Source organism: Elephas maximus, chromosome 5 (assembly GCF_024166365.1).
Source record: "Elephas maximus indicus isolate mEleMax1 chromosome 5, mEleMax1 primary haplotype, whole genome shotgun sequence".
NCBI classification, from domain to species: Eukaryota; Metazoa; Chordata; class Mammalia; order Proboscidea; family Elephantidae; genus Elephas; species Elephas maximus.
This window is the reverse complement of record NC_064823.1, coordinates 110,568,114-110,595,413: the sequence shown is the minus strand read 5'-3', so window position 1 is coordinate 110,595,413 and position 27,300 is coordinate 110,568,114. Positions and strand designations below refer to the sequence as shown.

At 37.5% G+C, this 27,300-nt stretch overlaps 1 protein-coding gene across 13 annotated transcripts in view; it reads right to left on the bottom strand.

Annotated features, from left to right (window-relative positions):
* The window catches only part of FRYL (FRY like transcription coactivator), a 344,107-nt gene that overhangs the window by 50,313 nt on the left and 266,494 nt on the right, over window positions 1-27,300 (bottom strand). For 11 of the 13 annotated variants that reach the window (XR_007517673.1, XM_049886274.1, XM_049886269.1 and 8 more), the window contains 18 exons: window positions 26,002-26,162; window positions 25,345-25,455; window positions 24,390-24,544; window positions 23,974-24,073; window positions 22,672-22,840; window positions 19,925-20,184; window positions 19,158-19,298; window positions 16,182-16,350; window positions 13,719-13,803; window positions 13,080-13,192; window positions 11,960-12,110; window positions 11,172-11,275; window positions 9,603-9,788; window positions 7,065-7,269; window positions 5,042-5,163; window positions 3,998-4,188; window positions 1,953-2,047; window positions 73-680 (listed from right to left, as the gene is read on the bottom strand). Coding sequence is in view for 12 of the 13 variants with exons in the window: in XM_049886274.1 (XP_049742231.1) it covers window positions 73-680; window positions 1,953-2,047; window positions 3,998-4,188; window positions 5,042-5,163; window positions 7,065-7,269; window positions 9,603-9,788; window positions 11,172-11,275; window positions 11,960-12,110; window positions 13,080-13,192; window positions 13,719-13,803; window positions 16,182-16,350; window positions 19,158-19,298; window positions 19,925-20,184; window positions 22,672-22,840; window positions 23,974-24,073; window positions 24,390-24,544; window positions 25,345-25,455; window positions 26,002-26,162 (3,126 nt within the window). In the remaining variant the exon portion in view is untranslated. The remainder of the gene's footprint in view (window positions 1-72; window positions 681-1,952; window positions 2,048-3,997; window positions 4,189-5,041; window positions 5,164-7,064; window positions 7,270-9,602; window positions 9,789-11,171; window positions 11,276-11,959; window positions 12,111-13,079; window positions 13,193-13,718; window positions 13,804-16,181; window positions 16,351-19,157; window positions 19,299-19,924; window positions 20,185-22,671; window positions 22,841-23,973; window positions 24,074-24,389; window positions 24,545-25,344; window positions 25,456-26,001; window positions 26,163-27,300) is intronic. The other 2 variants (XM_049886275.1, XM_049886280.1) reach the window with 1 other exon arrangement.

Sequence of the window (27,300 nt, the reverse complement as noted above, 5' to 3'; positions counted from 1 at the left end):
TCCAAAACAAATGGTTAATTTACATTTCACCGCATTAAAAGCGAGGTGTTGGTGCAATGACGTTCACATCACCTGACAGCTGGGAAGGATCCACCAACGTGTGTTTGGAGACAGCAATGAGTTTACTGAGGAGGTGCACGGTCATTTCTTGGGTAGATACTGAGGTAAAACCCTTAAGGAAGAGCTGTTGAAGGCCTGGGAAATTATTCCACTTCAGTTTGCTTTGTACATTTTCAATCTTCTCTCGACTCTCTGATTTGTCCAAAGGCAAATGGATAAGCAGTTTGTTGAGAAGCCTGAGAGCCAGGAGGTATTCATATTCATAATCTGATTCTAATAAAGATGCTGCTATCCAAAAAATGGTGGCCATCAGGTTGGTAGGCTCAGTAGTGGACTGCACATCATACAGTCCTTTCTCTCGTAGAGAGGAAAGGCTTCTAGTCCTTGCTAAACTATTGCTATGGTTTATCCGTCCATCCATTATATCCAGTGTGTTACTCCGCTGCCGGTCACCTCTTCGGTCACCAATTAAACTTAATCTTAAAGAGTTACTTCTTGCATTACTGTTATATCCCAAATAACTACTACTATTAATGGGACTTGTGCTTAGATTGAGTTGTCCAGTGCTTTTCCTGTTAGCTGCATACTTGTTTCCCATTATAGGATCATGGTATGAGGGTCTTTAAAAAAAAAAAAAAAACAAAAACAGATAAATGCAAGTACAATCGCTTCTTTTGATACATTAATTTTGCTCTTGAAAACAGTGAAAAACAGTAACTTATCAGTTAAAAATTCTTTTGAGTATATCTGACTTTGCTTTTATCAGATTTCAGTTCTCTCCTCCCTATTAAAATGTGTCATAGCACCTTTCCTTTGAGTTGGGATGAAGTTTGACTTGTAAATAAAATTCTGCTACAGTAATCATTGATAACTTTCAAATCTGGGATTGAAGTATACATTATGTCCAAAGCAGACCTCATCTATCTTATCCCTCAGCCTTCCTGGCCCTGGTGTCCTTATTTCTGTCAGTGGCGTACTATTTCCACAACCACCTAGCTCGAAAATTGTTTTTGATTTCTTCTTCTCCCTCACATCCAATCACCACTAATTTAAAAACTATTAACTGAAGGCTTCCTACCGGTGCCAGGCAGTATGCAAAGTGATAGGAATGTTAAGATAAAATCTATTGCAGGAGATAGGTATGTAAATGGATGAATTTATAGCCTGTTAATTGCTGTTACTAAAATATAAAGAAAATACTGTGAGGACCCTAAGGACAGAATAATTAACACTGCCTTGGGACAGTTAGGATTGCTTAGCCAGGAGGTAAAATTTGAGACGGGACTTAGAGGATGAGTTGGATTTCAGGGTCTGCAAGGCAAAGAGGAAAGGAGGAGTCCTTAGGTAGTACAAAGGTTAATACACTCTGCTGCTAACCAAAAGTTTGGATGCTCAACTCTTTGGAAGAAAGGCCTGGTGATCTATTTGTAGAGAACCAACCACGGCACACAGTTCTACTCTGACACACAAGGGGTTGCCATGAGTTGGAACTGACTTGACGGCAACTGGTTTCTAAGGCAGAGGAAGTGGGAGGAGAGGCTACAGCAAGGACAAGGGACACTATGCCAAAAGTGAAAGGAGTCCTAAGGGGCCTGGCATGTCTGGGGAGCAATGGAACGTTCAGCATGGCAGGAATGGCAGTGGTTAACGCAGCCTCGGTGGCGCTGTAGAAACATCTCTAGCCAGGACATTAGAAGGCATTGCCACTATCAGCTCTATGACTTTTCACAAGTCTTCACTTTCTGAAGTTAATGTCTCCACTGGTTATCCATCAGATTCTTTTAGTATTATGCCCACTACCAATTTAACAATAATATAATATTATAATTACACATATTTAGCTATTAAAGTTCTACATATATATGTACAGGTTGCCTGGCTTAAATTCTTACTGAGAAAGTGCAGAAAGAAGATCGTAATGCTTCATTGTTTCAGCCAAAGTATCGATTGCAGATTCCAATGTGAGAAGAAGCTCAATCACAAAACCCTGCAAAACAGAGCAGCTTTTAATAAATATGCTGTGGAGAAAGAAAACGCAATGGACTTCCTGATGAGAGTTAAAAACAGAACAATCTCCACAGTAATATTACAAAATGATTAAACAATCTCCACATTATTATTACAAAATGATTAAACTCTTGGGCAACGTGATCTTGCTGATTGATGAAAACTCATCAAACTAATTGAATAAATTGATTGTAATAGCACCACAATTCACCCAAAATTCAGGCCAGAAATCTAAGGGTCACCCTTGATTCTTTCTCTCACATCCTAAATGGAATCCATCAGAAACTCTTAAAAATATTACTGTTAAATATTTAAAAATCAGACCCCTTTTTCTCTATTTCCTTAAAAAAACTTCCCTTAATCTAAGCTGCCACCATGTTAGCTTGAACTCCTTTAAATAGCCTCTTAACTGACCTCTCTTGCTTTCACTCTTACTCTTCTGAGATACCCACCCAGCTGCCAGACTAATTTTTTTTAATTGAACTTTAGATGAAGGTTTACAGAACAAACTAGTTTCTCAACAAACACACATTGTTGTATTGTTGTATGACATTGGTTAGCAACACCACGACAGGTCGACACTCTCCCTTCTTGACCTTGAGTTTCCTATTACCAGCTTTCCTGTTCCCTCCTGCCTTCCAGTCCCTGCCCCAGGGCTGGCATGCCCCTTTAGTCTTGTTTTGTTCCACGGGCCTGTTCAATCTTTGGCTGAAGGGTGTACTGCAGGAGTGACCTCATTACTGAGCTGACAGGGTATCCGGGGCCACACTCTCAGGGTTTCTCCAGTCTCTGTCAGGCCAGCAAGTCTGGTCTTTCTTTTTGAGTTAGAATTTTGTTCTACATTTTTCTCCAGCTCTGTCCTCTTTTTTTTCTGTTGTGATCACCTTCTATCGTGATCCCTGCCAGAGCAGTCAGTGGTGGTATCCAGGTACCATCTCGTGGTACTGGACACAGTCTGATGAAGGCCCAGACTAATTTTTGAAAAATGCAAATCATGTCCTGTCACTCTCTTTTCAAAATCTTTGAGTGGTTTCCCATCAAATTTGAGTAAAATCTCACCTCTTACCATGGCCTAGTAGGCCTCAGGTGACCTGGGCCTGCTGACTTTCCCAATCTCCTGCCACTGGCTCCCAATTCCCAATCCACTATACTTTAGACACACTGGTTTTCTTGATGTCCCTTAAAGAGGTCTACTGAGTCCACCTCAGGGCTTTGCACTTGTTATTCCTACTCCCTCTGCTTACAATGTTATTCCCCAGATTAGCACATGGCCCACTTCATTTGAGTATCTGTTCAAAAATCACCTTCTGAGATGGCCATAGATAAAAGAGCTCCCCTCCCTTATCACTTCAACAATTTATTCTACATTATTTTTGCAGCACTTATCACTGAAATTGTGTTATATATTAGTAATAGATTAAAGGCCTGCTTCTGCAATGGAATGTAAGTGTCAGAATGCCAGAACTTTGTCTTGTTCAGTGCCTAAATAGTGCTGGGTCCATGGTAGGTACTTGAGAAATACCTGCTGAATGAATGAATTTCTCATCAGATAATGTTGAAATCATTAGTCTGTATAGGCTTATGTTCTCAAGTTGCAATATCTTACTTAATTTATCTTAAAAAGTTAAATTCCCCGTTCCTCTTTATATTTAAATTTAACTGCTATCTCTTTTACCTTGTAGCCATTCCAGGGTACTATTCAACTCGTTGTGTGTGTGTAAAGCTTTCTCTGATAGGCAACAGACTATCTGATTTAATTAATATGTTATTACATATTAATTAGAAAACTTTGTTTCTTAATTCACTGCCTGCTTGTTAACATTTGATGCTAATATTTCTATATTGGTCCAGCTGCAGCAATCGACAGTTGGCAATATGTTTTGACAACTTGTGGCTGTTCAGTAAGTGCTGAAAGAACTTAATGAAATACCTGTGCATCTTCTCCAGGATCCCCTACAGTTTCTACAAGTCTGGAGAGAACATCAGAAAGTGTAGTTGCAGAAAGAGGCTGCTTTAGGGCCCTGAAAATCTGAAAGGATCTCCCAGCATAGTGTCGAGAAGAGCAAGAAAGTGCTGTTTGCAGAGCAACTTCACTAAGATGATGTTCCAAATGAATTCCTTCTGGAAAAACAAATGAAAGCATTAGGTGGTTCTTGTTTTTCATATTATAGGGGTTATGATCAGGTGCTAATCATTGTAAACCCAATACCTAGCACAATACCTGGCATATAGCAGGCATTCATTAGTATTTTATAAGTCATTGCTTTTTCTCTTCATTAAACTCTTTGTATTTCAGATGATTTTTCATTCTAATCTTTAGGAAAGCTATTCTTGAGACCAGGGATTCTCAAACTCAGCACTACTGCCGTTTTGGACTGGATAATTCTTTGTTGGGAGGAGCTGTCCTGTGCAATTTGGGATGTTTAGCAATATCCCTAGTCTATATTCACTGAATTCCAGTAGCAACCCCTGCCCCCTCAGTTGTGACAACCAAAAATATCTCCACACATTGCCAAATTCTCCCAGGCAGCAAAATCCCTTCCAGTTAAGAACTATTGCTTTAGACAAATACATTTTTACTAAGATTTTCAAAATGTTATTACATTTTATATCACAGAGTCCCGTTCCAGCATAAAAGTGAATTTTAACTCATGGTACCATATGCCCCTTTAATGCAATTCTCTCATAAAACACAAGCGTATTGCAGTTTTATGATGCCGTCATCCACAAAGCTAAGGAGTCCAGAATGTCGCAGGCAGTATTCTTATTTTAAAATAGTAACTGAATTTTTTTCCCAACCAAAAAAATATGCTAAATAAAATCTGTTACCAAGTTTTAAAATATCTGTGTTAAACTTTTTATTGAGACATATCAACTATCAACTTTTGTTAGGCATTAGGAGAAATTTTAACAACACATTAAAATGATATCTCATTAAACGTAAATGTTATCTGAAATATTTAATGAAAGATACCTGAGCTGGATTGCTTAAAAACAGAAACCACATGTTTCAAAAACGTAGTTAACTGTTCGGCACTCTTTATGCTAGGATTCTTGGCAGAAACATCCTCATGGTTCCAGAGGGGCCCTCTTTTTCTGAAAACACAGCACAGATATCATTCCCTATGTTTTAAAGTTACATTAAGAGTTTTACTCATACTTGCCTTAAGCACACCTTCACAATTAGAAAGTATAGTAGTTGAATAAATCAAACAGCATGTCACAAAGTCTACTAATACATTGCACGCGCGTGGAGATGTAATACAGGCAGTCCCCAGGTTATGAACATCCAACTTATAGACTACCCGCACTTGCCCTTTTATGTTATGTAAATCTGTCCTCACTTTGAAACGACTGAACCAACCCCTTCTTGCAACAAATTTCTTTGTCAAAGTCACCTTCGCTTGCTGCACGTGCAGCTTTTAAATCACTGAAAAAGCTTCAAGCCTATTCTTGCACTAAGAAAGGCTAAATAACTGTATGCACCTGTCCCAGCTTACCTACACATTCGACTTAAAAACACAGTAAGGAACGGATCTCATTCATAACCTGGGGACGGCCTGTAGTCTATACCAAGATGGAGAAGATCCAGGTTACATATAATCTCAAAGTCTTCCATCACTGCAGCCAAAATCTCTCAGAGATGGTAGGGAAAAGATGACAAATTTTGTCAAATGAGAAGAGGACTGCTTATTGCTTATGTGTTACAGGTCAGAATATTCTAATCTGTGAAAGCTAGACTGCAGTTGGAGTCTCTTGGTGACTAACAGGCTCAGCAACTAACTGAAAGGTTGGAGGTACCTCAGAACAAAGGCCTGGATATCTACTTCTGAAAAATCAGCCACAGAAAACCCTATGGAGCACCTGGGGTTGCCATGAGTCAGAACTGATTCAACAGAAAACTGGTAGACTGTAATTAGATTATAACACAAAGAAAGTATCTGAGTAAATGCAGAGAAAATAACTTACTGGCTAAAGCTGCAAGAAAAGTTTAGGACTGAGCAATAGCCTGTTGGTTCTTTCTTTAAACTGTCTCTGCATTCTCAAGGCTACTACCTTGGTTGAGCCCCTTATTGCCATGGGCCCTAAGTGCCCTGAAAACCTCTTAGTTAGTCAAGCTATCTCCAAGCCCTTCCATCTCTAAATTCATCCTGTACATTGCTCTGAGGCTGATTTTCTCAACACATTTATTTAACTATCCCTGGACCCCTGGTGGCACAGTGGTTAGGAGCTCAGCTGCTAACCAAAAGGTCTACAGTTTCAATCTACCAGCTGCTCCTTAGAAACCCTATGGGGCAGTTCTACTCTGTCCTATAGGATTACTATGAGTTGGAATCTACTCAATGGTAACAGGCATTTTTTTGCGGGGGCGGGGGGAGGCGCGGGGGTTTGCCCTCCCCACTTACAGCTCAAAGATTTCAATGTCTCCTTTCTTGAAAGATAAAGATCTCTAAATGTATGGCCCAAGCTTCATGGCCCACAAGGTCGGCTTCTCTCTAGCTTTCGAGCCTTGTCTTGAGACACTTTTTCCTCAGCCATTAACAGTCAGGCTGGATTTCCAAAGACACCCTTACTCACCATTTCCAAACACACTTTGTTTTCTCATGCCCCTATGATTTTGCTTTCACCCGTTTTTCCCCCAGCTATTTTTCTTCTCTACTTCCAGCGTCTTGCAAAGAGTAGACCGTACTAAATATGTGGTGACTGACTGATAATGTAGCTAATCAAAGTAGAATATGTATTCAGATAACACCGTATTCTTCACGGACACTGAGCATCCAGATGCTAATGAGGCCCTTCTTGGGGATAACTGTGTGAATGCAAAAGAATAAAGCCTATGATGGCTGCATCATAATTTTCAAAAATTGCATAACAGAAATCTATGTATTTCAAATCAGTATCACTTCTGAAAACAAATGTATGGTCCAAAACAGCTGACAAATGAAAGAGGTACTTAACACATGTATTGCTGGAACGGTAAGAGCTGTAAGCGTTACCTTGAGGTAATGAATTCCATGAGGGTTTTTACTTTTCCATCCTGCTCTACTGAGATGTCAACCTCATTGAGGAGAGTGGTATGCAGATGTGAAATGGCAGCGCTGTTATTTCCTAAGCTGATACTAGAAGAGGTAGAACTTGAGCTAAGCCCTGAGTCAGTCATAGGGGAGGGCTGGTAATCAGGTATAAAATCGTTAACACCTGCTGAAAGAGAACAAGATTGTCATGAACATCTAAGCATGAAAGAACCTCACAGGACACTTAAAAAAGCAAACTACTGTTTCTTATTGATTACTGTATTTTTATGCAAATAATGCATGCCTTCTGTTGTGTGTTTTTTTTTTTTTTTTACATGCTGCCATTAAAATCAGCATAGCACAATTATGAAAATAACTTGTGGGAGGGGGCACAGTTGGTACACAAACATAGAAGATGCGTGTTATTTGTATAAAACTACGGTATACGGGACACATGAGGAAATCTGCTAGTACTGGCTGATTCCAATCAGTACTCCTAATGGACCCTCATTAGCACCAACCACGTAGAAGGAGTTTTTAGCAAAGACCATTATCACAGCCTAACGCTAGAACTATTTGGATTTACAGTGTACTTTTTTTTTTTCCTTTGCTGCCATCTGCCGAACAAAGTTCAGAGTGGCAGTTTTCCCATATTTTGGCATATTTTCTCAGCATTTATTATTAAGTCAGTCACATTTTTATAATGGCAACAGATTTTTAATTTCTTATGGAAAGGACTCAACATTTTTGCTTCATTTTACTCAAAGAAGGGCTGTTTTAAAGTCTTTGTAATATTTATACTATGTCAATTAGCGAACAATTTATTTTAAAAGGTTATTACTATTGCTCATATTTACAAATGGCTTAATGGAGCCTTAAAAACAACGAACTATGAAACTGTGAGTAAAGTTGGCTTGATATAAAAAGGCAGTAAACTTTATTCCATTCCTTTTTTAATCAGAGTTTTAAAAGGCTAATTTCCTAATTTTTTTTTTTGTTTTACTATGTACAAGGATTTAAGTAAATATAGGGCTTTAACCAAGTAACTTTTTTTTTTTAAATTTTTACTGTGCTTTAAGTGAAAGTTTACACATCAAGTCAGTCTCTAATACAAAACCTTACAGACACCTTGCTATATACTCCTAGTTGCTCTCCCCCTAATGAGACAGCACATTCTTTCTCTCCACCCTATTTCCGTGACCATTCAGCCAGCTTCTATCCCTCTCGGCCTTCACATCTCCCCTCCAGACAGGAGCTGCCCAGATAGTCTCATGTGTCTACTTGATCCAAGAAGCCCACTCCTCATCAGTATCATTTTCTGTCTTATAGTCCAGTCCAATCCTTGTCTGGAGAGTTGGCTTCGAGAATGGTTCCTGTCTTGGGCTAACAGAAGATCTGGGGGCCATGACCTCTAGAATCCCTCTGGTCTCTGTCAGAGCAGTAAGTCTGGTCTTCTTACTAGAATTTGAGGTCTGCATCCCACTGCTCTCCTGCTCCTTCAGGGATTCTCTGTTGTGCTCCCTGTCAGGGCAGTCATCAGTTGTAGCTGGGCACCATCTAGTTCTTCTGGTCTCAGGATGATGTAGTCTTTGATTTTTGTGGCCCATTCTGACTCTTGGGCTCATACTTACCTTGTGTCTTTGATGTTCTTCATTCCCCTTTACTCCAGGTGGGTGGAGACCAATTGATGCATCTTAGATGGCCGCTTGCTAGCATTTAAGACCCCAGGCACTACTCTCCAAAATGGGATGCAGAATGTTTTCTTAATAGTTTTTATTATGCCAATTGACCTAGATGTCCCCTGAAACCATGGTCCCCAAACCCCCGCCCCTGCTACTCTGGCCTTCGAAGCATTCGGTTTATTCTGAGTAACTTTTAAATTCATTAACCTTATATCTGAACACTAGAGGATTAGAAAAAAGGTAATTGTATTTCAATTTCTAAAAATAATTATTTTCTAGACCCTCTTATTAGCAAGATGATACTGATGAATAAAATAAATAAGTTAGGATTATTAGGAAAGAAGAACATACAATATTAAAAGTAAAAATATTCAAATCTACAGGGAAAATAAATTTAATATTTGTCTCATAAGTTTGAATCTCAGTATTTAAAAATGTGTAACATTTTAAAATTCAGTAAATGCAATCAAATAAAAGAAAAACTAAAAATACTTTCTCAGTCTTTCAGACCTTGAGACTTGAAGGAATCAAAAACAAATTCAACATTTTTTTCACATCAAGTGCTAAATAAATTAAGCATTTTTCATTGCACTGTGAATTTACATGTTCAGAAGTTAAGATTTTTACGGTAAAGATCATAAAAAGCAATAGACTTAAATACTTTTAAGTTTAATTTCTCCTTTTACTGATTAGAAAATAATGTAAATGGTACTTAAAATAATAAAGTAACATTTTGTTTAAAACGTTCTCTAGTATTTTCAGTTTTATTTGACTTTCCTATTACTGGATTCCACATTAATATAGTGCTACTTTCAAATTGTACTTCTAAAGTAAATACCTGTGAAAGAATAATCTAAGTGTGCAATTTGTTTGACTGTAAGCACCCTGGGCTCATTAAACTCCTTATTCCTGAGAAGGATAGAAGCAACAGTTCGGACGTTACTGTTGGATCCCATGACTATTAGTAAATGCAGAAGCAGACGTTTGCAATGTTCATACACCTCAGGGTGGCAGTGGTCAAACCCTAAAAAGGACAGTAGAAAACGATTATCAATAAAATAAAATAGTGACTATTCTTGCTACCGAACTCACATTTTAAAGAAATGCAGAAATCACATAAAATATTTAGTGGCAGATGATGTATTACAAAGCTTTTTTTTTAATTGGCCTAGAGTTCCCATACATTTTTACAATAGTCTATTGTCCTGCCTAGGTCCCTAGGTGGCACACATGGTTTGCACTTGACTACTAACTGAAAGGTTGGCGATTTGAACCCACCCAGTGGCACCGCAAAAGAAAGGCCTGACAATCTGCTGTAAAGGTTACAGCTAAGAAAACCCTGTCGAGCTATTATACTCTGTAACACATGGGTTCACCATGAGTTGGAATCGAGTCAACAGCAACGGGTTTTTCGTCCTATAACACAAAGAGAATCCAGTTAAGATTTCAATGCATTTCATGCCTAAAATTGAATAGATCTCCTTAGATATTATTACTCTGTTACTTAACTTACTTTTTTATTCATGTAAATGAATAAAAACAGAAGGCAGGCATTTTTTAATTTATTCTGTGCCTAGCACATAAAGATATTCAGTAAATGATTACCAATGGAATAAAGAAATACATATATTGTAAGTGTGCATATCAGGAAATTTTCTGAGAAGCTAGCTGTCTTGACTTGTCTCAGGAAGCCAATCCTGTAAGCACCAGAGACACTATAGATGTGACAGATCCCATGTGTTTGTTACAGAGGGCACCATGAGATTTCAGCTCTTGTAATTGGACTCTCCACAATCCAGTTCTTTTGTGAACAATATGAAGTGTAATTAAACGCTCATAACCTATTGCCATTTCCATTCATTCTTAAAGTCTACCTAAATCCCAGAGGTAAAGATTTAATTTTACTCTTGCTATAGCTACAGAACCATTTTTGGTGGAGTGCATATGTGTTTGTGCAGGGATGGGAAGGACCACAGTGTAGGAATAGGAATAGGGACGATAGACTTGTTCACGGCTAAGAGAGCTTTGGAATAATCCCCCGCTAGAACACAAGTAAGGAGCCCTGGTGGCACAATGGTTAAGCTCTTGGCTGCTAACTGAAAAGTTGGTGGTTTGAACCAACCTGGTAGCTCCACAGGGGAAAGACCTGGTGATCCGTCTCCGTAAAGATTACAGCTCGGAAAACCCTACGGGGCAATTCTACTCTGTCACATGCAGTTGTTGTAAGACAAAAACTAGCTTGATGGCACCCAACAACAACGACAGACCGGGAGCATTACAGAGTCTTGGAAATAAAGTGCAAAGAAATAGATAGAGAAGCATGTGGAAACTTCCTCAAAAGCATACTTCTTTTAAATTATTATTAAAAATATATAAAATAAAGGAATTAGAACCAAATATTTATTACCTATAAAAACTGCATGAAGAAGAAGATGGAGGTAGCTTCCCCATTCCACCTTCACACTATGATCAATGATCAGGTCAGTCAGAAGAATCACGGCTATGTTACACCTGTGACAGATAGAGTATTACTGACGTTTCAGCACATCAGAGCAAACCTAGAAGAAACTTTGTGCAAATTATTTGAAGACTTTAATACTGTATTTTGCAGAAAAATACGACTTAACAAGAAAAAAAGGGGAAAAAGAAATGTAGCTGAAGATACCATTAAATTAAAGTGACAATTTTAAAGAAAAAAACTTATCAGATAAGGGCTCCTCAAAGTTAAGAGTCCTATTTTTTTTTCCACCTTTTCAACCTTAAGACCTAACACACTGCTTGCCACATAGTAGGTGTTCAATACATGTTTGGTGCATTAATAAGTTTTGAAAGACTGCAGTGATTGTTCTATTGTGATTTTGCTAAGTATAATTCAGCTGACTCAATTTGAAATAACAGTGCCTATTAGAATCAAACACTATTTTTCAGATGTAGTAACTGGGTCCCAGAAAGGTCAAGTAACTATGCCAGACACCCAGAAAAGCAGCAGCAGAATTAGATTGAATATTAATTTTATACAGTTGGAAGTCTCTGAGATTTTAGATTTCTTAAAATCTAAGCACACTGATCTAATTTATTGCAGTATCTCAAGAAAGAAGATTGCCTGTGTTCTGTATTGTCAGATAGCATAAAGAAAGCTGAAAGTGTTAAGCAGCAATTTGGTTCACATGAAATAGGAATGACGCTGTAGTCCACCTGTGAAGAGGTAATCCAGGTGATGATGTTTCAGGCAAGTAATCCACCAGTGGTGACCAGCAGCCTCCAGCTGGTGGGAAGGGTAGTGGCTCTCCTTGATTATGCTCCATCACTTTCAGTCGCCAATTAGAATAAAGTGGCATTGAATCACCTATCAAAATAAAATGATCTCATTTTCTACACCATCTATTTTCTGCCAATATATGCAAGCTCTAGTAAGACATCAACTATTTATAGCAATGGAAAGTGATACAAAAAAAAAAAAAAAATTCCCATTATTCCAACATACGTTTGCTAGGAAGACCTGGGTACATACATTATCAAATAAAGCAAATCGGAGAGAAAAAGAGATATCAGTTCAGATTCCATCTGTGATTATCAAAGCAAAACTATATTAGCACCTCATTACAATTCCATAATTGATGTCCAAGTCATGAGACCACATTATAGGTGAAGCTGCCTTGTAACAATGGCCTTCTGGTAAGTTACTCACTTCCAAGTTCCCTGGGATAGGGCCAACAAAAACTCATCTCAGAAATAAGTCTGCTCTACCAGAGTGGGGCTGCAGGGTGCAGTAAAAAATGCTGTCAGGAAATGTGAGTTCTGTGTGACGTGGATAAGTCACTTAACCTCTCTGGACCTCAGTTCCATCATGTGCAAAATGAGGAGATTGGACCAGATCATCTTCAGGGTCCCTTCCCAGTCTGAAAGCTCGTATGTCTATTCTACAGTAACACTTGGGTAGATCGTTCACTTTGCAATTGCAGAGGAGAACTTCTTTAGTAAAATGTGCATCCATGGAGAAGAATCAAGCTTGCTCAAAAAACCAACCTATTGTCAGTGTTTGTTCTATGACGTTTCTTGGGAACCAATTCTTACGTTTCTTTTGATTTGTCTATAGGGAACCTGTGCTTTAGAAAAAAATTTCCCCACTTATGTTGCTTCTTAAAATGAAGACATCTCAGACTATGTTGGAACACCACTAGTGGCAGTACTCTATTTTAAAGCAATATATTGGAAAATAAACTTTATTAACGCCATCTTATTAACATCAACATAATTAATATAATCAACATAATTCTTGCCATTACAGTTATAAAAAGCACTTGGAATTCATTACTTTTTTCTTCTTCATAAGATCCTCCAGAGCTGCTACTGTATCGAGATTCTAGTCTGTGATGCTGACGATTTAAATGACTGTTTAGTCCACTGTAGGTGTCTAGGTGCACATAGCTATGGAAATGAGCATTGAAGTTAGTCATAGTTCATGGTAATACGGTATTTGTGCTTTATGTTTCACTTTTTATGTTTAAAAAAGAATACAGTACACAATATATTAACAAAAGCTCACTATGACATAAATTAATTTCTACCTTACAATTCAAAAGCTTAAACTTTTAAGTCAAATATTTCTACTTAAAGATTCCTCTTAAGTAGTTGTGGCAATAATGCTGTGGTCAAATCTATTTTATATAAAACAGGCAGAGTAAATATCCATTTAGAAAAGTCTAAAAATGTAAGCTATACAGGAAGTGACTGATCATACTCTACGCATTCATTAAGGCATATTAAAATATCTACCACCTTTAACATCAAAGCAGTCAATGTGACAAATATTTCTAATACGGAAATATATTTCTTCACTAGAATTTTAACTCAACAAAATACAAATCCTGCTGCAGAAACCATTATCATTTATTCTGATGACAATCAATGTCTGTCAAACTGAAAGCCTGATGAACAGCAGAGAAGTACTTACCTCTCTTCAGTATTCTCCTTTATGGGCTTATTATCAGGATTGCCATCCATGGGAGCTACCATTGTATTGCTACTGGAAGTAGTTCCTGTAAATTAGAATGCGAAAAGTACCTGTGAACTAAAAAACCTGGGATAACTCCAGTAAGAACAAACGATTTCAAATTACAGGCGTCAAAACTCTACTAAAATAAGAACAAAATGACTTTTAAAAAAGGAATGTACTCATAATGACTAACAGAAGTGAAGGAAACTATAGCAACAAAATTTCAGATGCTGGAAAAACAACTGGGCAAGAAGTAATTAAGTCTTAAGAAGGCTGAATCCTAAGCTGGTAATGGGGAAAACCAAGCTTCTTTATCTGTAATATTGTTGAAACTCCAAAAGGCTCACGAGTTAGTGGCATCTAGTATCTCCGGGTGTAAGAGGTGGGAGGGGGAATGATGCTAAAAATAGGATTGGTTGAAAACCTATTTCAGAAGTAGTTGGTTCCCCAGATCTACCTCCCTGCCCCCTGTAGCTGAGTTGTTATCTCTCTCTCCGCCCCAAAAGTAGTCTTTTATTATGAGACCAAACGAGAAGATTTCTGGACTGGGGCACACCCAGCACAGCTGAAGGAGGGAGCACCTTACTGAGCACAGGAAGGGGTGGGGGTAAGTAAAAATATACATACTGAATTTGAGACTATACCCCCATCCCCTGCATCCTTCTTACCCTACTGGCTTCCAGAGGCTCGTGGGCTGTGTGTGTGTGTTATGGGTTATATGTACACCAGTCACATACACCCCTACGTCCTCTACTCTAGGCAGATAACTAGTAGTTTTTTGATTAGACCAAGAGGAGAGACCTACAGACACTGGCATCAATGAAGTCACCCTATAATGAAGGACAGTGTCAGTAAGTTCCATAAGTACTTACAGAATATCCAGTCAACTTTTTAATACTCAACTCTTTATGAAAAGACAGATATAGAATTGTTAGGCTTTTGAGAAAAGCCTTTACTAAGATAGACAAATCAAAACAAATAGAGCAATTTAGAGAAAATGGAAACTTTCTGAGAAGAAAACTTGATAACCTTATCAGATGTAGAAGACAGTCTAACCATGAAACACAAACAGGACGCTACTAAAAATGCTAACTTAAAAAAAAAAAAAACTCTCGAGGATTAAAAACATTCTAGCAGAAGTGAAAAATCCAATAGAAGGGTTATTAGAAATTCCCTAGAAAGTTAAGAGATGGAAAACACCCAAACAAGAGAATTTTTAGGAGAGGCAATAAAGAATATATACAGATATAATTTAAAAGATGTCTAATTATACAGATAACATTATTAACATACCTAAAAACATTTAACATAAACTGAATCACAAAGAATTTCACAGAAATTCAATCTATAATAGCCTAGATACTACGGTAAAACCTATAAAAGCCAGAACCGGTGTGAGGTAGAAACTTGTCAGAGAAGGAAAACTCAAATATTTTCCACCAACAGACAGTGATAGAAAAGTGGTAAGCTACACCGTGCCAAAGGCAGAAAACTTGTGAGACCTAGAAAAACAAGGCAGTCCCACTGAGTTCCGGCTCTCACAGGTTTCACTGTACATTGACTTTCAATGGAAGTCAGTCCCTCAGGGACATAGTTTCTTCAACTAAAATAATTATAATATTTATCATTATAATATATGTACACATATAAGCACATACACTCACATGATTGAATGCTATGTATAATCTGTATTCAAGTAATTACAACATGAAATTACAGAAATAATTTCAATAAGCAAACATTTTCTAAATTCACACACTAATTACATTAATTTTAAAATGCATTTGTTGTATAAACCAGTTGCCAGCAAGTTGACTCTCTCATGGTGACCCCATGTGTGTCAGAGTAGAACTGTGCTCCATAGGGTTTTCAGTGGCTGATTTTTTTTGAAATACATCGCCAGGCCTCTTCTGAGGTAACTCTGGGTGGACTCAAACCTCCAACCTTTTGGTTAGCAGCTGAGTGCCTTAACCATTTGCATCACCCAGGAATTCCATTTATTCTATAAACCCACTGCTGTCGAGTCGATTCCGACTCATAACGACCCTATAGGACAGAGTAGAACTGCCCCATAGAGTTTCCAAGAAGCGCCTGGTGGACTTGAACTGCCGACCTTTTGGTTAGCAGCCATAGCACTTAACCACTATGCCACCAGGGTTTCCATTTATTCTACAGGGGTATACAAATCTATATTCCAGGTCTGTATAAGAATGTAGGTATTTTCTTTCTATAATACATTGTCAAATTTCTTTACTCATACGACAAATTAAAGAAGTCTTGTCAAATTAATTACCATATAGGACTCACGTTTGCTTTTGTTTTCTTAATGACGTTTAAATACACAAACGCTTGCTAAAATGAACAATTATGTAAAGCATCTCTTTTGATCCCAAGTAATCATAGTTTTAAATAATGTCTCACCTGAGGTGACAGAAGGGATTTTATAACTGGAAGTGATGCGATAATACGGGGGATTATCCATGTGAGTGACTCCTGAACTGACAGGGTCCGTCAGCTGTAGTTCACTCACCAGTTCTTCTAGCAACTGCATTGTTTTATCTCTACCTAAATATACAATAACTTTCTTCACCTGTTACAAAAGAAGTCGTTCAGAAAAGAAAAAGCAACTATTTCAGAAACATTTCTTGAGACAAATTTTATCAAAGCTCAACATTAAGTGGCAGATGAAATAAGAGGCATAATCTAAATCTGAACAGATATTGCTCAGCATTAAGGCATTAATCAGTTTTATAAACATTGTCTTTCCTCCAACCGGGGTTGGAATGTGGATTTGTCATTCACCAGCTACATGATCTGGCAAGTGACCTAATTTCAGTTTTCTGATCTGCAAAATGGGGATCATAATAGCATCTATTTCATACAGCTGGTAGGAGTTACGATTTATAAAGTACTTTAGAAGTGCCTAGTAAACAGTACGAGTTAGGTAGAAAAAAAATCATTTCAGTAACATATATTATACGTATGCTTTAGTTGATATGTATCATCAAAATAGTAACTGATCAGCTTCTCTCCACTTTAATCCTTACTCCTCAAAGTGAGGTCCTATAAGTATAGGCTTCATCATGTGGAGCTTGTTAGAAACACAGACTCTCAGGCCCCACCCCTACCTACACAATCCTACGCAATCAGAACAAGATCCACAGACGATTCATGTGCACATGACCGTGTGAGAAGCACTGCAGTAGATGACCTCCAGTCAAACCGTAGAACACGATTCATTATATCAGACCAAAAACCTTATAATGGTTGCTTACTGATAACTGACCCTCTGTGCTCTGTGTATTCATCTATACAACCTGCTCTAATGATTTGGTAACAAGTTCTGTTTTCAGGTTCGGTCTCCTCTGAAGATGCCACCTGCACTCCTGCCTTTGTGCCTTTGCTCTGCCTGACTGTGCCCATCTCTGGGTTGACACTCCCAAACCTACTGTAATCAAGTCTTCAAACCACTCCCCACCCCAGCTTCACTCTCTTCTCCTAGAAGATTTCACTGACTTTTCATCAACAATTCTGGGTTGGAGTTCTAGTTCTAATGAGTGATAGAGCTAGATGGCTGTGTGACTTTGAAGAAATTTCTTCCTGCTTTGTTTTCTTCTTCTGTAGAATTGCAGTAATTTTACCAAACTCAGAGATTTATTCTGAGAATTAAATAAAATAATGTAGATGAAGTGCCTGTACCATGTCCAGCCTATAATAGGTGCTTATCAAAAAAAAAAAAAAAAAAAGACCTGTTACCGTTGAGTAGATTCTGACTCATAGAGACCCTATAGGACAGAGTAGAACTGCCACATAGGTTCCTAAGGTGCGGGTGGTAGATTCGAACTGCAGCCTTTTGGTTAGCAGCCAAGTTCTTAACCACTGCACCACCAGGGCTCCAATAAGTAAGTGCTTAAGCAATGGTAATCGAGAAATAGTAGTAAGAACGGTTATTATTATCACATTTTAAAAATGGCATTAAATTCCGGTTAACTGGCTGTTCCCTGAATTTCACCTTGATCTCCTGGAATTATAAACTCATGCCTGTTTCTAATTCCAGCCCCAATTAACTCATTCATTTATTCAATTAACGGGCACCTCCTGTGTGCCTGGCACTAGTCTAGGCATTGGCGATGAGCCAAACAAACAAAAATTCCTGCTTTTAAGAAGCTCACAACCTATGAGGGTTGAGACAGATATGGGAGATGATGGTAGGCACTAGGAAGTTCAATGAAGCAGGAGAAGAAAAAGAGTGCATGTGAGCGACGGGGTTGGGGGACATTTGCAGTTTCACACAGCACAGCCAGCAAAGGTCTCAGTGAGAAATGACACCTGAGAAATGACCTTCAAGAGGTGAGGGAGTGAGCCATGCGGCCATCTGGGGAAAGAGAGGTGTGCGAAGGCTCCGAGATGGGAAGCCCAGTGCCAGAGTGGAGCAGAGCAGGAGGCAGCACAGCTGAAGGGCAGGATGCGTGAGGAGGAAGATTAGGAAAAGTGGTCAGAGAGGTAATGTGGGGCACGTTGCTGACTTGTACCTTACAACTCAAAGAACACTAAACCTGCGACATACGTTGACAGCAATGGCTTCAGTGATCAAGTTAGCTGGGGGCAATGCTGGCTAAAGCAAAGTTAAAGCTATTTCTCTGAAGTAGGATCTGCAGGAAATTTTAGAGCAATATCCTGCAGAATTAGTCTTCTGTGGAACATACTTTTAGGAGAGCTATACACACATGCACACATTCAATTTAACAGATGCTTGATAGTTTTGTACTGGTCACTTGGCCAGGTGTTAAGTGTTGCCTTCTCCCCAGAAGGCAAAGGCTATCACATTCTTCATTCTATATCTCTTATCACACTTTCCTTGCTTCTGACAGCTTCCGGCATTATTCTATGGTCACTGAGCTCTTACCCTCCCATCCTGCTCTAACATCCTAATGCCAGCTCTTGCCTACCAAAAACTATAAATGTCCCCAGTTTTGTGGTCTCAGCTTCAGTATCGCTTTGGCTGGAGTACTACCTCGAATCTTCCCAGACAGTTAGGTTAGGCTATTCAATCTCACTACTCCACAGTCTTCCTTTGTAGCCCTTACCACAGCTGTATTTTATTAACTTACTGATTTAGTCATTAAATAAATCAGATGTGGGTACAAAGAATAAAATCCGTTACCACCCATCAGATTGTAATCTCCAGCACCTAGAAGAGCACGTGCCTTGTAGTAATGATAAATAATATTTGTTGAGTGAATGAATGAAAAGAATCCATATGCTATTTCCTGACTCTACCTCATCCTGGCCGTTGACTTGCCTCTGCTGGTTTACTGCTGTCCATACTTTGACGTCACAAACATATGGTCAATGTATTAAAAAAAAAAAAAAAGGTAAATGAACATGAATACATACGTAAGGCAAAAGGCTTGGTTCGCTATTCACTCCACAAATGCTGATCAAAAAGTGCAAAATTATTTTCAGGTTTTTTGGCCAGCCATCTGCAAGCGTGGTCCACACATTCTCTACCTCCGACCAGGCCAGCTCATCTCCGTACTAGATGCAGTGCACATAACAGATACCTTAGTCGAGATGGGCTATTAATACCAAACCTGTGTGCTCTGTATATTCTCAACAACAACAAATCAAAATTAAAAAAATCATGACACCATGAAATATCAGAAGCTAAAATTTTTAGATTGTTTTATTCTTTTCCATACTTAAGAATAATAATTTTTTTCAATAAATCTAAACATAAGTATCATGAATCACGTATGGTCTTAGTAACACAACAAAAGGACATTTTACATCTAGTGAAAAGTTTTTTTAAAGAAACGAATAAATATACGATGCATTTTTGTGTGGTTATCACAGGATTATCTAATCTCTTCATTTATTTCTAACCATGGGAGCCATTATGACAAACACCAGGAATTTTCATTATTCTTTGTTGTTGGGTGCTGTCAAGTACATTCCAACTCATAGTCACCCCATGTCACAGAGCACAACTGACCCACAGGGTTTCCTAGGCTGTGATCTTAATGGGAGCAGATTGCCAAGTTTTTATCCTGTTGGGCAGGTTGAACCACCAACCTTTTGGTTAGCAGCTGAGCACTAATTTGTTGTGCCAGCAGGGCCCCTATAATTCCATGTGGCAACTGCAAATACAAAACCCATTTTACCTTTGCTGTCATGTACATCAGATTGTTCAAAACCATTGCAGTGGCTTGTGGTGACCCCCAGCCTTCTCCTCGTAACCAGCGCCTGCTAGTCACCATAAGCTCTCGGTCTTTTAATGAATCGTCCTCATCTTCATCATGCCTCCGCACTGTGGGCAAAGGTTTCAAATCCACCAGCTCGATGTTGTTCATCCATGGTAACAGATAGTGCAGCATGACTTGCCGCCCAGCCGGATGGGCTGTCTGAATTCTCTGGCTTATCTCTGTAATTAAACACAAGCCAAAAGAAGGAAAGGTTGATACAATTCCGGTTGCTTTTCATTTGTAATTAAATTTCAGCATCACTTTCTTAAAGACTGTGAAGCCAGAGTTTATTCATTACATTAAAAAATTATGAGCATAGCTTTTCTTTTAATCAATTTGGCCTCAATGACGTCACAATGAAAATTAACAGTTAAAATACATCACAACTTCACTTTTTTTCTAAATTTTGTTTAGTTTGTTGTTGTTAACATACACAGCAAAACACAACACCAATTCAAGTTTCTACATGTACAATTCAGTGACATTGATTACATTCTTGGAGTTGTGTAACCATTCTCACCCTACTTTTCTGACTTGTTCCTCCCTCATTAACATAAACTCACTGCCCCCAAGGTTCCTATCTAATCTTTTGATTTGCTGTTGATCCCACATAGATAGTTCTTAAAAGAGAATAATGCTGAAGGCAGGTATTTTTTACTAATTAAGCTAAACTCTCTGGTTTAAGAAAACTTCAGGGGATATTTTTGGTTTAAGGTTTAAAGACTATCTCAGGGCAATTGTTTCAGAAAGTCGGACTCTACAAAAATTTGAAATTCTGTTCTGTATTCCCCTCTTTTGATCAGGATTCTTCTATACATCACACACATGTTGGAAGTGGTGTCTAGACTGTGGGAGATGGGAAAGAGAAGGGAGCAATCTTGAAGACTAGAGTAGGAGGACTCATACCTCCTGATTTCAAAACATACTATAAAGCCATAATAATTAAAAGAGATGTGTACTGGTATAATAATAGACATATACACCAGTGGAACAGAATTGAGAGTTGAGAAATAAATCCACAGATCTATGGTCAACTGACTTTTGACAAGGGTTCCAAGTCCATCCAATAGCGAAGGAAGAGCATCTTCAATAAATGGTGCTGAAAAAAAGGCTGGATTTCCACATGCAGAAGAATGAATCAGGATCTAAGCCTCACACCATACATAAAAAAATCAATTCAAAATGGATCAAGGACCTGAATGTGAAAACTAAAACCATAAAAGTCTTTTGAAGAAAATGTAGGGGCCTGTGAGACCTGCTTTTAAGGATGGGCTATCACATTTGACAACAAAAGCACGAGCAGCAAAAGACAAAACGGATAAATAGGACCTCAAAAAAAAGGGGAGGGGGCACGGATGCCGATAACTACCAGTGCAAACCAAACAGACCAACTACTGTAAGAACTGAATGTTAGGAGAATTTTAGTTTTTTGTTTTCTCTCACTCAGGTCAATTAGAGATGGGAAACAAACTGTTTCTACTGCTGAAATAGGCATTGTGGAAAGATGCCCAAGCAGGCTCAAACCACTATGCCTTGAACCCAAGTGAAAGAAAGCAACTACAAGAGAACCTTGTAATCTTCTAGATGCGAATTTTGTTACATGCCCAGTACTCAGGCTGGATCAAGATCTTGCTGCATGCAGCAAGCGTAAAAACTAGCTGAGTATGTTGTATGCGATAATTAAAACTTTTTTGATAACGAGTAGAACACTATGGGAGTTGTAACAGTACCTTCATTGGGTGGGAAGCTGAACCAGATGGACCCTAGAGATTCCTCTAAATCTGAGTTCTGGGAGACCCAAGTTAATATGACATCTTGCCTGACACTCATCGCAGATGTTCTAGAAGCCCCTGGGAAGAACATTTGTTGACCTCAAGGAAAGGAAGCTGGACCAGAAAGCACTGTGGTATCCTAGCAATAGATTTACTTAATGCCCGCAGGATCTTTATGATTAAAGGAGAAAGAAGTCTGTTGAGAGAGAATTACAAATGGGTTCCTCTGAAACAGAGGAGTCCCTTGGTGGTGCAAATGGTTAACATTCTCAGCTGCTAACCAAAAGGTTGGAGGTTCAAGTCCACCTAGAGGCTCCCCAGAAGAAAGGCCTGGTGATCTCCAAAACATCAGCCACTGAAAACCCTATGGAGCACAGTTCTACTCTGACACACATGAAGGCACCATGAATCTGAGTCAACTCAACAGCAACTGATTTTTCTCCTCTAAGACAAGCAGCAGCAAGTAATGCATGCTCTCATTTTTTTTTTATCTTGCTCCCCTTTATCCCTGCCCATTTTTATCATTAAAGACAGACCAATACACAAAATAAAATGCAACACTAAAAGATTCATGAAGTTCTTTGTCTACAAAAGAAATATTTTTTAAATTGCATGTGAAGAACTCCCCCTCTTCCTATTTTTATTTTTTGTTTTTGGCTGGGGGTGGAGTAGAGAAGGGAGGGCACGGCATGAAGCCCTGTGAAGATGCCATTAATAAGAAATCTAAATACCATTATACATCACTATTAAGCATTCATATTTAAAAGAAAGCAATTGACACTTAGGTAAAGACATGTTTTATTTTGATTCAACCTCAAATTTAATATCTCTAAGAGGAGTTTTTTTAGAAATGATTGCTAAAAACAAAACTACTAACCAGTAAAATGATCATACCTGAGAATATGGCGAGAGTTAGCTCAGGATATGCCCTTGCTAATTCCTCTGACAACTGGTAATATGAAAAAGAATACAAATGAGGCAGAGGTGACAGCTGGCTGAGCACTCCATCAGTTCTCTGAACCTCCAATTTGTGCGCATAGCGAAACATCTTCGGTTCCAGAATCTACAGGAACACAATTCCGTCAGCTAAAGTTAATATTTTGTGATTCTGCAAATTCAACTATAATTAAATTTGATTACAAAAAGCTTCTCCCAAGAAATACTACATATAAATATTTGGTATTTATATTTATAAGGTTTAAGAAAAAAAAAAAGGTTAGTAAATATTTAAACAGTTTAAAAAGTTATATGGCTATATATATTGTAAAGTATTTCAGATGTTCATTTCTCATTCCAGAAATGTTTGCAGAAGGCTTTATAACTGTTTTTAAAAGGATTTTCACTTCTTCCATTTAATGCCAATGATTCAGATTAGTAGCATCATGTGAAAATAACTTCAGCAAGTTAACGTATAATTACTTGAAAAAGATTCACCACTTTTCCAGCTCAAAAATACAACTATACGAAACACGTGTTAAGAGAAAAAAACTTCAAACGGATCTTGGTTACTCACAGATTAAATATAAAACATAAGCTAAAAGTCCTTTTGACATTACAATACGTAAAGAGCTACAAAAGAAATCACTGAAGTTTCTACTTATTTAAGAACGGTATTAGGATGTAATTCCAAAAATGATCCTATCAGGATCAGTACCACTACAAACCCTTTGTAAAAAATCAGCATCTTCTTGAATCCTATCATCCTATTTCGGCTAAGAATGAACCACCTCATCCTGGTAGCAGTGAGTTACACACTGTATAATAATGAAGTAACTTTCAAAGTTATTTTTCTTAGTCTAATAAAGTTATACAAGGATATCATAAAAGAGTTACTTATTTTTCACTTTAATCTCAAAAAATATTTGACTTATATTATTCTTATCTGCTACACAGAAATAGTTATAGGCCCAAACCACATAACTTCTATAAGGATCTTCACACATATACTTAAGTGTGTATGTTGTGCTGGGGTAACGTATATAACCCCTCTACAATACATTTCTGAATGGTTTGTACCCAAAGATCCAAATGACCCATATTATCTTTTTCTTCTAATAATCAGGAACTGACACTATACCTCAGTATTAAAAATAAAGCTGTATATTAGTATTAATATAATTTAAAGGTAAAAATAAATTACTGGGGCTTCATTAAGCCCTTAGTAAAAAATATTTTAATTAACATTTGTCTACAAACCTGTAAGAGTTGCATAGCAACTTCATAGATACTTCTAGAAGAATCAGCTGCTTTGAACAGTATCAGATTTAGGAGCATCACTGTATCACACTGATAATCCCTATGGACAAATTTAAAGGGTTAGATAAACAACTTAATTTTCAGAGGTTTTCACACCAGTTAATATATAGAGCTGGTTTAGATTATGACATATAAAGGGCAAGGCTGTATGTTCTAAGCCTATGAGTTGACTGTTTTTTTTTTTTTTTTAAAGGCAATAGGTATACCAACAGATGCCTAGTGATCATTATTCTTAGTTTGCTTAAATTTCATTAGCACTTAAAGAAAATGCTAGCTGTCTTAGTACTTCTGAATTCAAAAAGAAAGAATTGCTTTAAAAAATCTCACTGAAAAATAAAACAGAATATCTCGAGTACCTGTTCTGGAATACATTGGCTATGGCTTTAAAGCAGCCAGCTGCCACCCTGTTGGAACCAGTGTAACATCGATCCACAGCCCAGTACATCAGGTTGCTCTGATCAGGGTTCAGCTCCAGCAATAAAGTGACTGCTTCACAGCCCAACTGATGAACCTGGTAAAGGTGGCAGAATTGCCCAGGATAGAGAAAATAGTATATATCATTTGATTGCCCGTTTCTCTACATTTTTACTAAAGTAATACAGTGTATATATTTACTGTAATTTAATCACAAAATCCAGTCTCCCTTTGTTCAAATCTTGTTTTATTCAGTCAGCAGAAAAAAATGACATGGATAAATCATCCTCGGTCTGCTGCTGTTTACAGAAGACTCTTAGTCATATGATTCTCTCCTCCAGCAGGGCCCCTGAAGGCGCCTGATGAATGTGAATAGTGATTAAGTGCTTTCAGAAAAATGAGTTATTAACCTCTCCAATTATTTTTTATCAAGCTTTGTTCTTGTTTTTGATAACCCAACAAATAATTATTCTGAGGGAAAAAAGTATAAGACCTATTTAAAATTGAGAAGTCTGTATATGCACAGTATGAGAGCCAGGAGGGCAAGGTGTAGGGAGGGCAATAAAGAGGAATTGGAGAGTGGTCTAAAGATGAAATTAAATACAGAAAATATCAGGTTTCTTCCATGGAGCTCAATGTATTTGACATTGTTATTTTATTTACAGACTTAAGCCCTACTGCAAGATACATACACAACATAATTTACTGATTTTACAAAAGAGAAATTTATTCAAATGAGTAATATGTAAGAACTAGAACCTTCTTAGATTGTTATCCTACTTAATTTTACATTATATATATATATATATATATATATTTTTGCATACAATTCTAACCTTATTTTACCAAAAAAGACTTGTTTTTAGCTGACCATTTTAAGGGAATTGTCATAATTACCTTTTTGTCCAGAGAGTCCAAAATGTTATCCAACCATTTGTACAAATAGCCATCTGATGAAAGTCCTACATTATCTGCAACAGGGCCACAACATAGTACAGCAGACATAGCCTTCAAACAATAATATTAAAATTACATTCAAAAAATTTAAGTGGTTAAATGGTGGCTGCTTACTGCGAATTGGCAAGATATTTTCATTCATGGTTATCTACCATAAATACCTGTAATTTTTCTCTTTAGAAAAGGAAAGCATAAAAGTAAGTTTTAAAACTAAGAAATTACGGATAAATAAATATGATACTGAATTAGACATGAAATTTGAACAGTAACATAAGAGAAGAAAAAAGACCAAGGGAAAGTACTTAAGTAGAAAAAAATAAATGGGTGTATCTTTGCAGCATTTCTCAATTCTCTGAGAAAATGATATTCGAAATTTGGTAGATTGTGGAACTTGTTTGCATTGTAATTTATACATTTAAATAAACATATGGTATAGTATTTGAATATGGCAGTCAGATATATGTTCTAATACTCTCAGGTATGCTGAAGAAATTCTTATTCTCTTTATAATACCTGGCACTGAGAGACATAAAGAAAAAAAAAATTTAACTCTGCTCTTAACATAAGAAAAAAGAAATCTGATTTCTAAGCACATACCTTTAATGCACAGTATTGATGTCTATTAATTTGCATATTTCTATCACTGTATCTGTCCAAGGGCGTAAACATGATGCTGAAAGGACCTGCCCAGTGACTGAACAGCATAAAGAGACTGTGACGAAGGCTCTGTTGAGGAAAAATACTTCTTCTCTGGTGCACTGTAGGGGGAAATAAATAGATGAAAAACTTTTTTTTTTTTACTTTAACATGCATGCCAACTTATTTGTTACCGAATATATAATAACATAAAAAAGAAATCAAAAGTTTTCATTTTAGCCTACCAACAAACCTTTACCATAACAGAAATCATTTGAATATATACAAAGTCACAGAAACAAGTTACAGTCTGTAACTACGCTGTGCTGCATTACTTAAATGAAGTATACCATCCTGGCAAGGAGAAATTCCATGGCAGGCAGAACTGTGCACAGAGCCTGGCTCAGAGCCGGAAGTCAGGACCCCACTCCTTTCCTGGCTGTCCCTGACTACCAGGTAAGCTTAGCCAAGACATGAACACACCTTTGGATCTCTGGCAAGTGAGTTTTGAAGTAGTTCAATTGTTCTTAAACTATGTTTGTTTGTTTCAGCAATAAAGTTGTCTTTATAAAAGGAATCTTATACAGGATCTTGATATATAAAACTGATAAAAGGGATGCTGATCTATATGAAGTAAGGTGTGAGGTCTGAGTACAAACCCATTCTGCTGCCTCTTGTTGATGGCACCAGAGAACCCCTGGCTCTGATAAACAATTTGAAACCCAACGGTTTAGATAATCTCCAAGGAGTCTTTCAGCCTTGACATTCTATTCACAAGTTTTCTCACCATTCCGTGTTAAAAAGAACTCAACAATATCCGAATAAACAATGTAAAAAAAAAATTTTTTTTTTTAAGTTGTAGAAGAGTGTTTAGGGATAGACTAAATCACATCTTTACGTTAGTGAACTTAAGATAAGAAAACTTAGAGGAAAACAATGTTCTTTTCCTCTCAATAGCATTATTTCCCCTTAAAGTTCAAAATAGGGCCCTTGCACTTGAAATAAACATACCTAATAGAGTGGTCAGCACTAAAAAATGACCCTTTTATAAAATACAATCCATGCTCTTATTTTAAAAGTCAACCGTTTGCATATACTATTTAGAATAACAAAATAACTTTGTTTTTTTCAGAAAGCAAAAAAAAAAAAATTTCTACGTAAGTTACATTCCAAAGGCTATCGTCATTGTTTTATGTCTTAACACTTGTAAATAATTTATGACTTCTTAAAAAATGCCATTGTATCTCTCAGTCTTCCTAG